Source organism: Siphateles boraxobius, unplaced genomic scaffold, assembly GCF_051911475.1.
Source record: "Siphateles boraxobius isolate OS27281-9 unplaced genomic scaffold, OSU_SipBor_1 25, whole genome shotgun sequence".
NCBI classification, from domain to species: domain Eukaryota; kingdom Metazoa; phylum Chordata; class Actinopteri; order Cypriniformes; family Leuciscidae; genus Siphateles; species Siphateles boraxobius.
In genome coordinates, this window is record NW_027508866.1 from 22,157,501 (window position 1) to 22,169,952 (window position 12,452).

At 36.5% G+C, this 12,452-nt stretch overlaps 1 protein-coding gene across 2 annotated transcripts in view; it reads right to left on the reverse strand.

Moving 5' to 3' along the window:
- Positions 1 to 12,452, reverse strand: part of erbin (erbb2 interacting protein) — a 92,510-nt gene that overhangs the window by 39,441 nt on the left and 40,617 nt on the right. For both annotated transcript variants that reach the window (XM_077243216.1, XM_077243217.1), the window contains exons 2-3: positions 3,182 to 3,389; positions 1,660 to 1,777 (exon numbers count right to left, since the gene is read on the reverse strand). In XM_077243216.1, the coding sequence (XP_077099331.1) occupies positions 1,660 to 1,777; positions 3,182 to 3,370 (307 nt within the window). In that variant the 5' untranslated portion in view covers positions 3,371 to 3,389. The remainder of the gene's footprint in view (positions 1 to 1,659; positions 1,778 to 3,181; positions 3,390 to 12,452) is intronic.

Sequence of the window (12,452 nt, forward strand, 5' to 3'; positions counted from 1 at the left end):
AAAAACAAACACGTCCAGCTTTACATTTTCTGGAAATGCAGTAAATGTAGAAAATTTGATTAAATTGCCTCAGATATACCAGCAGCTTCCTTTGCAAATGAAGGATGGGCAAAACTAAATATATTCAATACAGTCAGCAAATTGGTCTAAAGGAAACCCTGTAAAACTAGGCTGGTTTCAGTGCAAGATGCAACAATAACTCAAGACTTCAGTCTGAATGTGTTTGGTTGTAGTGCCGCTACTTTAAAGGGGAAATACAGCAAACAATCTAAAAACTAAAGTACAGCACAAAATCATGCTAATTTAAGCACCAGAGCTAAAAGTAAAAAAAAAATTAAAAAAATATCACCATAAACTACTCAAAACCCCTACTATTAGGATGTGACCACGGATTAAAAAGGTTTTGAGTTCCTATGCCGGTCTGAGATTGTCACCGGCTGTCATTACTTTATCAGATTCTGCAGCGCACCAGCTGACAGATGAAGTGATGTGTAAACAGAGCCTCAGTGATTTCAGTATGTGTTTCTAGTCTTGCGGTCTTCACTTATGCTTAAGAACGGAATAAATAGTTGCCACAGATAGCCATCAGTTTACAGGATATCAAAGCTAGTGGGTATTTAACTTTCCAAAGCAGAGCAAAAATAAACTGTGTAATAGTGTAAACAACAGCTCTGTTCCGATCCCTAGAGAGATGTGGTCTACATAGGCAGCTACCTTACTATGGGCGTTTACAAAGGATGAAGAAGTGCAGCAGCAACAGGAAACTGAACCCAGGGGTTTAGAGATGTTAGCATGTTGCTAAGCTATTAGCACAATATTCTGTTAACACATTTTTCAGCATAGATCTGATCTTAAATGGATATAATTCATGAAGGCAGATTATAGATTATATGTAAAAAAAAGTTATAGAAATAAACTGTAAAGCAAATGTACTGAACTACATATTTTTCATTAAAAAATAAAATGATACTAACATGGCCTTGATTTTTTATAAAAAAAACAAAACAAAAATTGCTAGAAAATCAAGGCCATGTTAACCAAGCTGTGTTCCAAATTTAAAGTTGATATCACACAAACTGAACCCGCTGAAAGGATTTAAAGTACTGTTTCCATGCCAAAGCAATGTCCAATTTCAATTGGAAGGAATTTTGTCTGTTTAAGCTGATTATACCTAAATTATGATGATTACTGAATTATGCAATAGGGAAACAAATCTATGAAACACTCGCCAAGTGTCACTGCCGTGACACTGACATAAAACACGTTGCACAAACAGACACCACATGTTTGATTGTCATTAAATACTTTCAGCATTTTTACAGTACTGAATAAGATATATTCATAACTGGCTCTTGTCTTGAATTATATATCTTGTCTCTGTCTGTTAACAACCATATCGCACACAATTCTAAACCAATGAACGACACATGAACACAAGGTGGTAATTCATTAGGGTTCGCCTTGAATTAATGGTGAATTCTGTGTTGCAGCGTAAACTGAAGTGCGAAACGTGGAGCTTGAAGAGATGAGTTGAATTACAGTGAATGAGGGCTCAGTGAGTCCGTTCAGATATCAATATGCCTCTGAATCTGTTCAGAAGGCGTAACTGGACTCCAAAAAGGAGACAGAAAGAGGGGGTAAATTGGCCGTTTTGCTTACTGTTCTTGCTGACGTCGAGCTCCCTGAGATTGGTGAGGTTTGCGATGGCCGGTGGCAACACCGTCAGGTCATTGTCAGGCAGACTCAATCGGTAGAGCAAACTGCAGTTGAAAAGTTGCTGTAAAGGATTAGAAATGGAGAGACAGACGTTTGAGAAACATTCATGGAAAACTTTAAGAAGAATGAAACTTCATATTAATATTCCAGCTTTTTGCAGAGGAGGTGGATTCATTTAAAATTGATTTTTTGGTGAATTAGTTCTGCATAGGTGAAACGGTCAATGCAAAATCAGGTTTAAAACTTGATCAGTTCTCGATGGACCTTCATGTAATCTAATTCCTTCCGGTCTAAGGAAAATAACACGTCTGCAACACAAGGCCATTTCTGATGAAGGACAAGAAAGATGTGGATAAACAAAAAATTCAGCCCATTGGAAACTGTTTATATAAGTAGAGAAAAATCGAATCGCTCCGAGACATCCTGCCAGACTTAATTTCAGACTTAATTTCAGTTCTGAGGTTATATCTCACAATATATATTTTACATTTCTGACATTTTTCTCAGAATTGCGAGTTTGTAACATGCCAGTTTCATAACATTTGGACGAATTGATGGTTGCTGAAAAAAAGGATCACAGATTTTTTGTGAATTGCAAAGTAAAACATTACTTTAAAATTTACAACAAAATATCTGATTTTCTTTTTCAAATAAGTAACGCAAAATACTTTGTTTTCCCGTTTATTGACTGACAGCTCTCCTGTCGACATGTTAAGAGAAATTGTAAGTGCAGAGGTGTTGTGTGTACGCTGTGTGTGATAATGATGCTAATAGGGCTGGACGATTTTGCCTAAAATTATAGTCGCGATTAATCGAACAAGTTACCTCGATTACGATTATTGAAAAGAAAATTCTTTCTCATGTGTCACTGGCAAGGCTTATACTGTAAATATGTTCACGGTTATTTTTTTTAATGAAAGAATGCATAATCCTATCTTTGTGATTCTAAAATAAGGAAACACACAGATAGCTTTTAATGCTTACTTAATAAATATTTCAAACAATTGAATCAAACAAAGCATACAATACTTGAAATAAAAACGTCTTATAAAAAAGTAATTAGCCATTCTGGCTAATTGAAAGGTGAAAGGTTTTTCTGAGTTGCGCCCTCTACTGTGCAGACGTGAATGTGAAATTTCATTATTCTTTTCATTTTTGGTGTGAAGGGGCCTTTACATTTGCCAAAAATAGAACATTTTATTAAAAACAAAAAAGCAGGCCCAGCCCATATGAGAAAAAAGTAATGCACAAGTAATGCAACATTACTTTTCATAAAAAGTAACTAAGTAATGCGATTAGTTACTTTTTTCGTGAGTAAAAATATTGTAATGCATTACTTTTAACAAAAGCTTTCCCCCAATACTGCTACCAACTAACAAAAAAAGGTCAAGTTTCACCGCCTAAGCACAAACAAACTTTGCAGACATGCAGTGCAAGCGTGTCAATGGTGCGAGTGCACTCATACTTTGGGCAGCTCATCGATCTGGTTGGCGTCGAGGTAGAGCTCCTCCAGGGTTTTCTCGAAGCTGAAGATCTCTTTGGGCACCTGCTCCAGGCTGCAGTGAGAGTAGTCCAACGAGGTGACGGTCTCCTCCTCACCACGCAGGCAGCGGCACGGCACCAGCCGCACAAACAGACTCCGCTTGCTGCTCATCCTCACGACAGCTCAGGCACTACAGAAGAGGAGGAGAACAAGATCAGCATCTCATCAACGTTAATTATTCAAGGAAATGAACACTGGGATACGCGATAGTTCTGCCAAAACAGCTTGGTTTACAGCTTAGGCCATCCTTAAAAATATTCTTGTTTGCCGTAACCCGACCGACCCTGTCAATTTAGGACCGACCCAATTATTATTATTTTTTCCCTTTTAGTCCGACCGACTTGCCGGTTGTAACTTGCGTTAAGACCGACTGATTTTTTTTTACTCTTCAAACAACTAATACAATTAAATAAAATAAAATAATATTAATTATATTTTAGTTAGTATTGTGAAAGTTGCTTATGCCTACATACAAACGTAGGCTACGTTCTTTCTTTTAAATAAAAACCCGTGCGTCATCTATGATTGTTTACACCATTGGTCTACGCATGTCACACTATGGCTTGTACATTCGCTTCGTTTCTTTCACTGTTCGCGCTTGGTAATGATTAGGGATGAGTACCGAAACTCGGTATTAAACGGGCCCCGGGGCTGAATTTCAGCCATTTCTATATATGATAATATTAAACCATTTGTCTGTGATGCAATTTTGCTATTCGCAGTCCAGAAGAGAGAGAGAGAGCGATCTCTCACGCGGAGCCACAGCGCTCACAGATGACAGCCCTGCTTAATGAGTGACAATGAGGACAGTAGTGATCGACCGATGTATCGGTTTACCGATATTTTTCCCGATATTTAAGCATTTTCCCATAATCGGGAATCGGTTTTGTAATATCGGATTTTCCGATAAACGGCACCATCTTGTGGCCGTTTTGAGAATTCCGCCATTGCAGCCCGCGTCTGAGGAGATCAGTCAACAACAACTCTGTGCACAGGTAAAGTATATGTTCTACTTGCTTTGCTTTAATTATTCAACTTTATTTAACATAACAGACATGCATGCAGAAATGAGATTTGAGACATAAATGCCTGATATAGTTTATGCAGCTTGGTTCTAAAAAATTGAGACGAACTCATTGAGCCACGTAGCGTAATCCGTCATGTCCTTCCCCAATAAAGACGTAACTTTACATTAATTAAATAAAACAGACATGAATGAGTGCATGTTGAAAATAAAAGAGCTGAATTTAATTCTCTATCTGTTGTATTTGCTCACCATTAGTCTCGAAAAAAAAGTTCGTTCATATTGCTGAGCACTCACTGGGTTGATGATCAGGAATGCTCGAGCACGGCCACTGAATGAAATTTTTGACAAGATTATCTTGTTTAAACACCCTAGATTATATTATCATTTACTACATAGCAATTATTTCGCTAATACACATCTAAATATACCGCTTTGTGGAAATTAATTATTTATTATCTGCACGCGCGATCGCGGTTGAGTAACGTATAGCCTAATGTTATAGTTATGTGTAAATGCATAGATAAATAGCACTTTGTCATAAAGCATTTCATGATCTAGACCGACAAAAATATTAATAATAATTAATAACATACTAGTTGGAAAATGCAATGATGTATATGCTGTTTTGTTTGTTACTTTCCTGATGTTATAGGCTATTCCAGCTAATATTATGCAGTGAATTAATATTACCCATGAATTATTCCTCACTCTTAGTTTAAACCTATTAAACGGCACATAAACCTTCTAAAACTGTTTAAAATGAATTACATTTCAGCAAAGGTGATATGACTCCTCTGTCAATTATTTTTTCCATATGAAAACATTAGACTTTTAACATTTATTTTGCCTATTGTTAACATTGTTGCTGCTGATGCTTATAAATGATATGTATAATTTAGATATAAATTATATAATGTAATAATATAAATGTTTTTATTGTAATTTGATTAGTTTACCATTTATGCAAACAAATAAACATACCCAAATATGTTAGAATAGTTTTTGTGCTTTATTTTTTACCTCAAAGCTTTTATTTTTAAACAAAGACACTTAGTAACAGTGCACTTTATTTTTTGGACTCAGACCCCTCTATTTATTTGTGTATAAATATAAAGGTTTTTTTTTTGTATGCAAGGAGGGAGTGATTGTTATAAATAAAATGGTTTGTTCAGTTCATTTGTGTTGTAATAATTGTGCCAAAAACAGAAGTATAACAGTAAATAAATATCGGTTCTGCATATCGGTTATCGGGCACATACACATGCAAATAATCTGTATCGGTATCGGTTATAAAAAATCAATATCGGTCGATCACTAGAGGACAGAACTAAACATTCAAACGTAGTTGCACTTTAGATCTGGGATATTATTCTAATTTTATTTTAGATTTCGGCTTTCAAAGATTAGAAAAAAATATATTTGAGATGAAACCATTACAACTCATTCTGTCTAGCGCAACTTCCTTCCCTTCACAGCGATGCGCTGTCATTTCTTACTAAAACCCAAACGTACCGTCAGAATCAGCACGATCGGTGATTGTTGTAAAATGCAGACTCTACTGTTGCTAAATTGCGGACGCGTTTAATCATTAAAAGAGCTATTAAAAGCACAAAAATCTGCGCAAGAGACGCTGTTCACAAGGCGACGCGCGCTTCGAAATGGACTGCAACGAGACAAGAAAAGTATACTTAACTTTGGGTTTATGTCTTAAATGGACGGAAACAGTTGAGAGAAAATGATGGTGCATCATTCACCTATTAGATCTGCACTCGGTCTTAAAGGGGCAGCGTCTAATATACCTGCTGACGATTGAGCCGTTAATGCGAATCAAACAACAAAAGGCAGAGAAAATCACCCACAGCTCTTGAATGAATAACTTAAATTTTAATAAGCATTAATCTATCTATGATAAACTATGCAGTGTTATTTTACATTTGATTACTAAATTAAATTTCTTTTCAGACAGAAACACTAAGGCCTACCTGAAAAGTAATTTTAGACCTTCCTGAAATTAAAGCACTGTGTATATAATTTGTATCTTTGTTTAATTGTAATCTTTTTTTGAACATGTGTTTGTACTCGTTTTTGCTTATCGTATCCTCGCTCATGTATATAAAACAAAAAAGCCTGCACACTGCTGCATAACAAATAGCCTAGATATTTTATTCGTTTTGTTAAAGCATTGATTTTTCTTTTGCTATAGATATTTTACATTTCAAAATATGAAGCAAATGTTAATTACCTAAATGTAAAAAAAAAAAAAAAAAAAAAAAAAGAACCGATAAGAATACCGTTCAAGTACCAGATCGATAAGCAGTATCGGTAAGAGTAGTAATACCATTAAAACCTTAACGATACCCATCCCTAGTAATGATGCAGTAAATAAAATGTTCACGGTCACCGTTCAAAGTAAGGGTGTCACGATTTCGATTTTAAATCGAAATCGATCGAAATTAATTCACAAACTCAAAAATAGAAATAAAAAATGGAATCGTCGATACTGCCACGCCCCCATGTCGCGCCCGTGATGGAAAGTTCGGATTGTTTTACTGACTCTATTGTTCAATCTCGTTCATCAAAATTAACTAATCTTTTTTCTAGTCATTTCATTTTTCTAGGCTTTAAATGTTATACTTTTAACAGGCAAATTCCCCGAACACATCCAACGCAATCTTGATCATATTCTGAATTAAGAAATCATTATAATGCAGTCAAAAGTAATTTACAGGGAACATTAATACTTGACCTTCCGAGTCTTTTGTTCATTTGTCGCGTGACATAGGCAATGAACGGATCGTTCATGAACGACTCATCACGGCGCGAGAAAAAATCACGTGTTGAAAGGCTGTGATTCCTCTGACTTAGATTCTATGCCCGAGCCCGAACGTGGCCAATATTTCCCGTCACTATCCTCGGGCCGGGCTCTTGATCTATAGACGTGCACTCCCAACGCAATAGAGTGCGGCGCGGGACTAGATATGATGGCCGAGTGCGAGCGCGGGCGGTAATGTACTCACTCTGTGTGTGCGGGAGAATAAAAAGATTTGCGGGACTCCCGCAAACTACAAATATCTATGAATAAAACATATAAAAACTAATAATTTTTTTATTAATAATCTGTTGCAGAAAAGCAACAAGAACAACTAAAACAAAATAGAAACGATTTACAGGCCAGAGTTTCTATTTATAACATGTTTGCAGCGTTGAGCGATTTAGCCAATCACAGACATATGTGTTGATTTCTTGAACGCAATGACCAATCAGAAGCATTTAAGATACTCTCCTCACCGCTCAAAACTGACTTTTTGTTCAGTGCTGAATTCTGTAAGCTGGCAAATCCTCTAATTATAACAAACAAAGTGTAGGCTATATATTATGAAAGATTCAGTGTGCAGTCAGCTTCACTGATAATGACAGAGATGCGTGAGATTGCGATGAACTGATGTCAGCTTTTTAGGAGCAACAGCAACCTGTGCTTAAAAAAAAAAAAAAAATCGAGAATCGAATCTAACCGTGACCTTAGAATCGAAAATGTAATCGAATCGAGGATTTGGAGAATCGTGACACCCCTAGTTCAAAGTCATATGGGTTTGGGCACCATAATAAATGCATTCTAAAAAATGCATTAAAACAGCTCGACACCGCTTTAACTTGGCACGAAGTTCTGGAAAAACTGTGCACAGATCTTTTCCCCTCCTTCTCACCTGTCTAACGGTGATCGTGTCGACTGAACTGAAGGAAACTAGGGATGGCGAAAACTACAAAGTTTCTTGACCGACCACCGAGCCTCATTAGCCGGTTGAAACCGGTTAACCGATTAGTTTAAAAAATATGCCACGCTATTTGAAATAACAGCCATTTCGAGCCGCGCCTGCAATTTCGCAACTCTGTCGCATCTCTCTCTGCCTCCCGCTCACACACACACACACACACACAGACAAACACTGCCCCGGCGCCGCGCTTCCACTCACGTCACTTTTTTAAAATCTCCTACAGCGCGAAAGATGAGTCCCGCAAACGCGGGGCCGAGGAGCTTGTATGTAATCGGAGGACAAATGGCTCCTTAGTTTCGAAATGGTTTGGGTACAAGGTGATCGCGTTGAAAATAAAGGCGTTGGTCTGGCGTTAGAAGCTCATTTGAAACATTGCAGCGTCTCATTTAAGAAAATGTCAGCTCCGAAGAGACTCCGCTTAGTTTGAGGTAACGTTAGTGCTAACAATAATAAAGAAAGATGATGATCATCATCACCTTATCTGTTACCACTGAAATGTAGATGTAATGTATTTCTACAGTATTACTACTGTATTTAAGCACTGTATCACACAATTTGCAACTTACTGTATCATTATTTTTGGTGAAATGGAAACGCGAACCCAAACGCTGTGACCTCGCGCCAAATGTTTTTATTGGTTTATTAAGTACAAAGAGGCGAGTTATGAAAAATTGAGTGTGAGGGATTTGTTCACTTCACACAAAAATATCTTCGAATAAGATGGCTAACTGTAGTAGCGTTTAGTCCACTGTCTATAATAGCCTAATTTAGAGATCACTTTTTTTTTTAACCGACTACCGACAACTTTGATCGGTTAACGTTGATACGGTCAACCATCGGTCAAACGGTCATCGGTTAGCATCTCTAAAGGAAACCACTAAAATGTTGGTGGAGGAAACTCAAACTATTGAGGACGTCTTACAATTTGACCCTAAAATCAAAGTAGTTTCTTTTAAATTGAAATTTCAAAGTGAGCCACCACCTACGGGCTTTTTTTTAAACCAAAAATGTGATTTAGGTGGACAGATCAATACAGTACACAGAACATGGAGGATGTTGGAAAATAACAATGTCTTTTCTGTTAACCAAATGCTTTTTAATATTCGCTATTACTTCAATGCAAGTGAACATGCACGCCGTTATTTGTTGCTTAGTGACGTGTGTGTTCAAGTAAGCTAGAAATGCGCAGATTCTGCGCAACACGCTGTATTTAATATATCATGAGGACTCACGAGTTGCGTATTTGCGCTAAATCCGCGCAGATTTGGTTCCAAAGTTCATTTTTACCCGTATTTGGCGGGTTGGAGGGTGTTAATTTCAATCCCTGAATGTTGCACTCCCGTTTGTCATTGTGCACAAAACTTCATGCCAATAAATCATCAGAAATATTGCTGACTTGTGTGCGTCTCAAGCGCCCTCTTTGCGTTAGTCCTAATGCCTGTTAGTTGTCTGTGGGAAAAAATTAATTAAATTTTTTCCCCCATTAAATCTTGAAAAAAAAAATAGACCTACCTACCGACCCTTTTTTTTTTTTTTTTTGCTGTTACTGCAAACCAAAATATTTTTAAGGATGGCCTTAGTTAGTTTCACACTGAGCAAGGAATCAGCTTTTTACGATTCGTAATTGATTTCAATTAAAATAATTTTAAATGATTGAAAACGCGTGTAATTTTAGACAGTTTTAGTTTTTTTCTTTTGGCAAAAATGTCCTTTCAATTTTGTCATTAAATTTCAAAAATTCATTTTTCTACAAAACAACATTTTCATTGACTGTGATGTGTCATATAAAGCTCAAAACTAATTTTGAAAAATGTATCAACATGATTTTATGTTTGATATATCAACAAACAATTCAGTGTGTGAAACATGTCTGCTTATGTGTGTTGTTGCATAAACATTCACAACGTGAGCTACACGTTATGATCACACCTGAAATTTACATTTTCTTTTTTCTGAAAACATTGCTAGAGCATTACTAGAAATTAAACTAAAACCTGCCAATTATCATCATGATGCATTCTTTGACCCATTTTTGGCAGTTTGCTGCTGAAGGGTTTATTGATTTTGTCAGTGAACAAATGAATGTTTCCTTCAGTAATTTTGTTGGCGAGAATAACACTCTTTTAGGCATAAACATACTGCGAATAAAGCCGACAATTACTCAATCTACAATAGCACTGGGAGGAGCACATTAACATTCATTAAAACCTTTATATTCACGGTTGGCCTGAAAAACAGCATCATTATACAATGCCTTTTTATTCTGTTGAAATGCAAAAAAGTCCTCGATATGGCATCAAAAATGGGTGGCCCAAGGTTTGCTCATGAATTGACAGTGGTTTTCACGAGGTGCTGCTCTATTTATCCAAACCCAGTGGCAACAACAATTGCCTGCTGTACACACAAGTATTCTCTGGTGTTGTTTGTGTGTGGACCGTCATGAAGAGCCCTTCAATCTGCATTTAAATAAGACGCCACAGCTAATGCTATTCAGAAGTATGAGTGATCTGAAATCGGCTGACAAATCAGCTGAAAACTATCAAAAACATTTGTCGTCATAAAACCAGGGCCACTGAACCTCAGTTCTACACCTTTCACAGGACATCAGTCCCCATTGATTGTAAAGTCAAGGTGAATTGTTGGTCAACAATGTATTTAACTTCGTGAATCTGGCACAGGATATCCTACAAGAAAAATGCAGTATTGAACTTTTATCAAAATCAATTGGATCAGGTACAAAGAGCATACATACTTTACCAAATGTAGCCAGACTGAATGAAAAAGTCACTTAAGCAATGCCTGAAAGTCTCTTTGGCTACTGGTTAGTGGTTAACATTATGTAATAGGCCACATCACATCAGCGTCACAGGAAAGGTGATACACAGAAAATAGTAACTTCACTTGAAGGAAAGATTACAAAGAAAAATCTTTCTTTCCAGGAATAACATCCTTAAAAAAAGAAGAACAAAGAGTGTTGACTTTTTATATAGTACGAAATACCAAATAATCATATCAGATGGTTAAAATTTGTGTAAACAGATCATTTGTATGCATGATCCTCTAGATTTAGCTATATTAGTGCCACAGCGACTTGGACATGTCAGAGTTCAATAAAGAGATTTGAAGATTGGTTGGTTGGTTTTGTTTAGAGCGATTGTAAGCGATTCTCAAAAGGTATTAATGAAAATAATCAGATGTTGCAGGAGAAAAATTAGAAATACATTAGAAATATATTACATTGATACATTACTTTTCAATAAGCTTCATTACTTGACAAAGCTTTTAATAAATATTTAATAATAATCAATATAATTATATTAATGTAATAATTTTAATAAAAATGTAATACGATTTTATAATAATAACTATTATTTATAATTTATAAGAAGTTTAATAAAAATACTAATAATCATTATTATTAAAATAACAAATTACATTATAATTGTATATTATTACTACTAGCTACTACTATAATTAATAATACTAACTATACATGTTTGTATACAACTAATACATATGTATTTATTTCCGTAGTCTAATAGTGATGCAGTCATTTCAAAAACAGAAAGCAAACAATTACAATCTGTTCTGAATATATCAGTTACTGAACAGTTGAATATAAAAATAACCTTTATCCATCATAAAAAACGGCAGCTAATCAATAGAATCAGTTCATCCCCTGCAATCCTCTGGTAAGAAGCCCAGCTCTTTGACCGCTAAGCTACACTGCGCCAGACAATAGAGGCAGTTGTTTCGGTCATTAGATATTAAACACACTTGATACAGTTATACACTAGTCAAGGTCAGGCATACATGGGTAATGTTTGATGAAAATGACAGGTCAATACTACTGGATAATAAATTAAGAGATTGGTGATCATACTGTATGAATCATTTAGGGAAAGTAAAACAGGCCTCGAGTCTAGTTCCTCTTGAAGAAGGTCTCGGCACCATTGTGTTTTCACACACACTGTGTCGTGATTACAAGGAGTCCTGCGGTATTGTGACAGGGCGTCTAGAGTATCTGCTTTTAGACATGTATTTCAGCGCACAAAGAGACGCAAGCAGTGCAGGAGGAAAAAAAGCCCTCTCAGCCTCTGGCTGCATTGTAGTGGATGAAAGGGAGAAGTTTGAGAAAAAGTGTGAGAGATTTCCGTTTTCAACCAGTGGTTACGTGTGCAGTTTCGTGGCCATGTGATAAATCTGATGATGAAGAAGAGCGGGATTATATCACAGACACAGGAATGCGGCTGCATCAATGAGATCCTTGTGGAGGAGTGTGGAGAATGTGACCTTTCTCCTCCTCCTCAGACGGGCACAGCACAACTCTTCATCACGTGTGCAGAAGTGTTTGGACCGAGCGCATCCAAACAACCACTCCTTCAATGAAAGT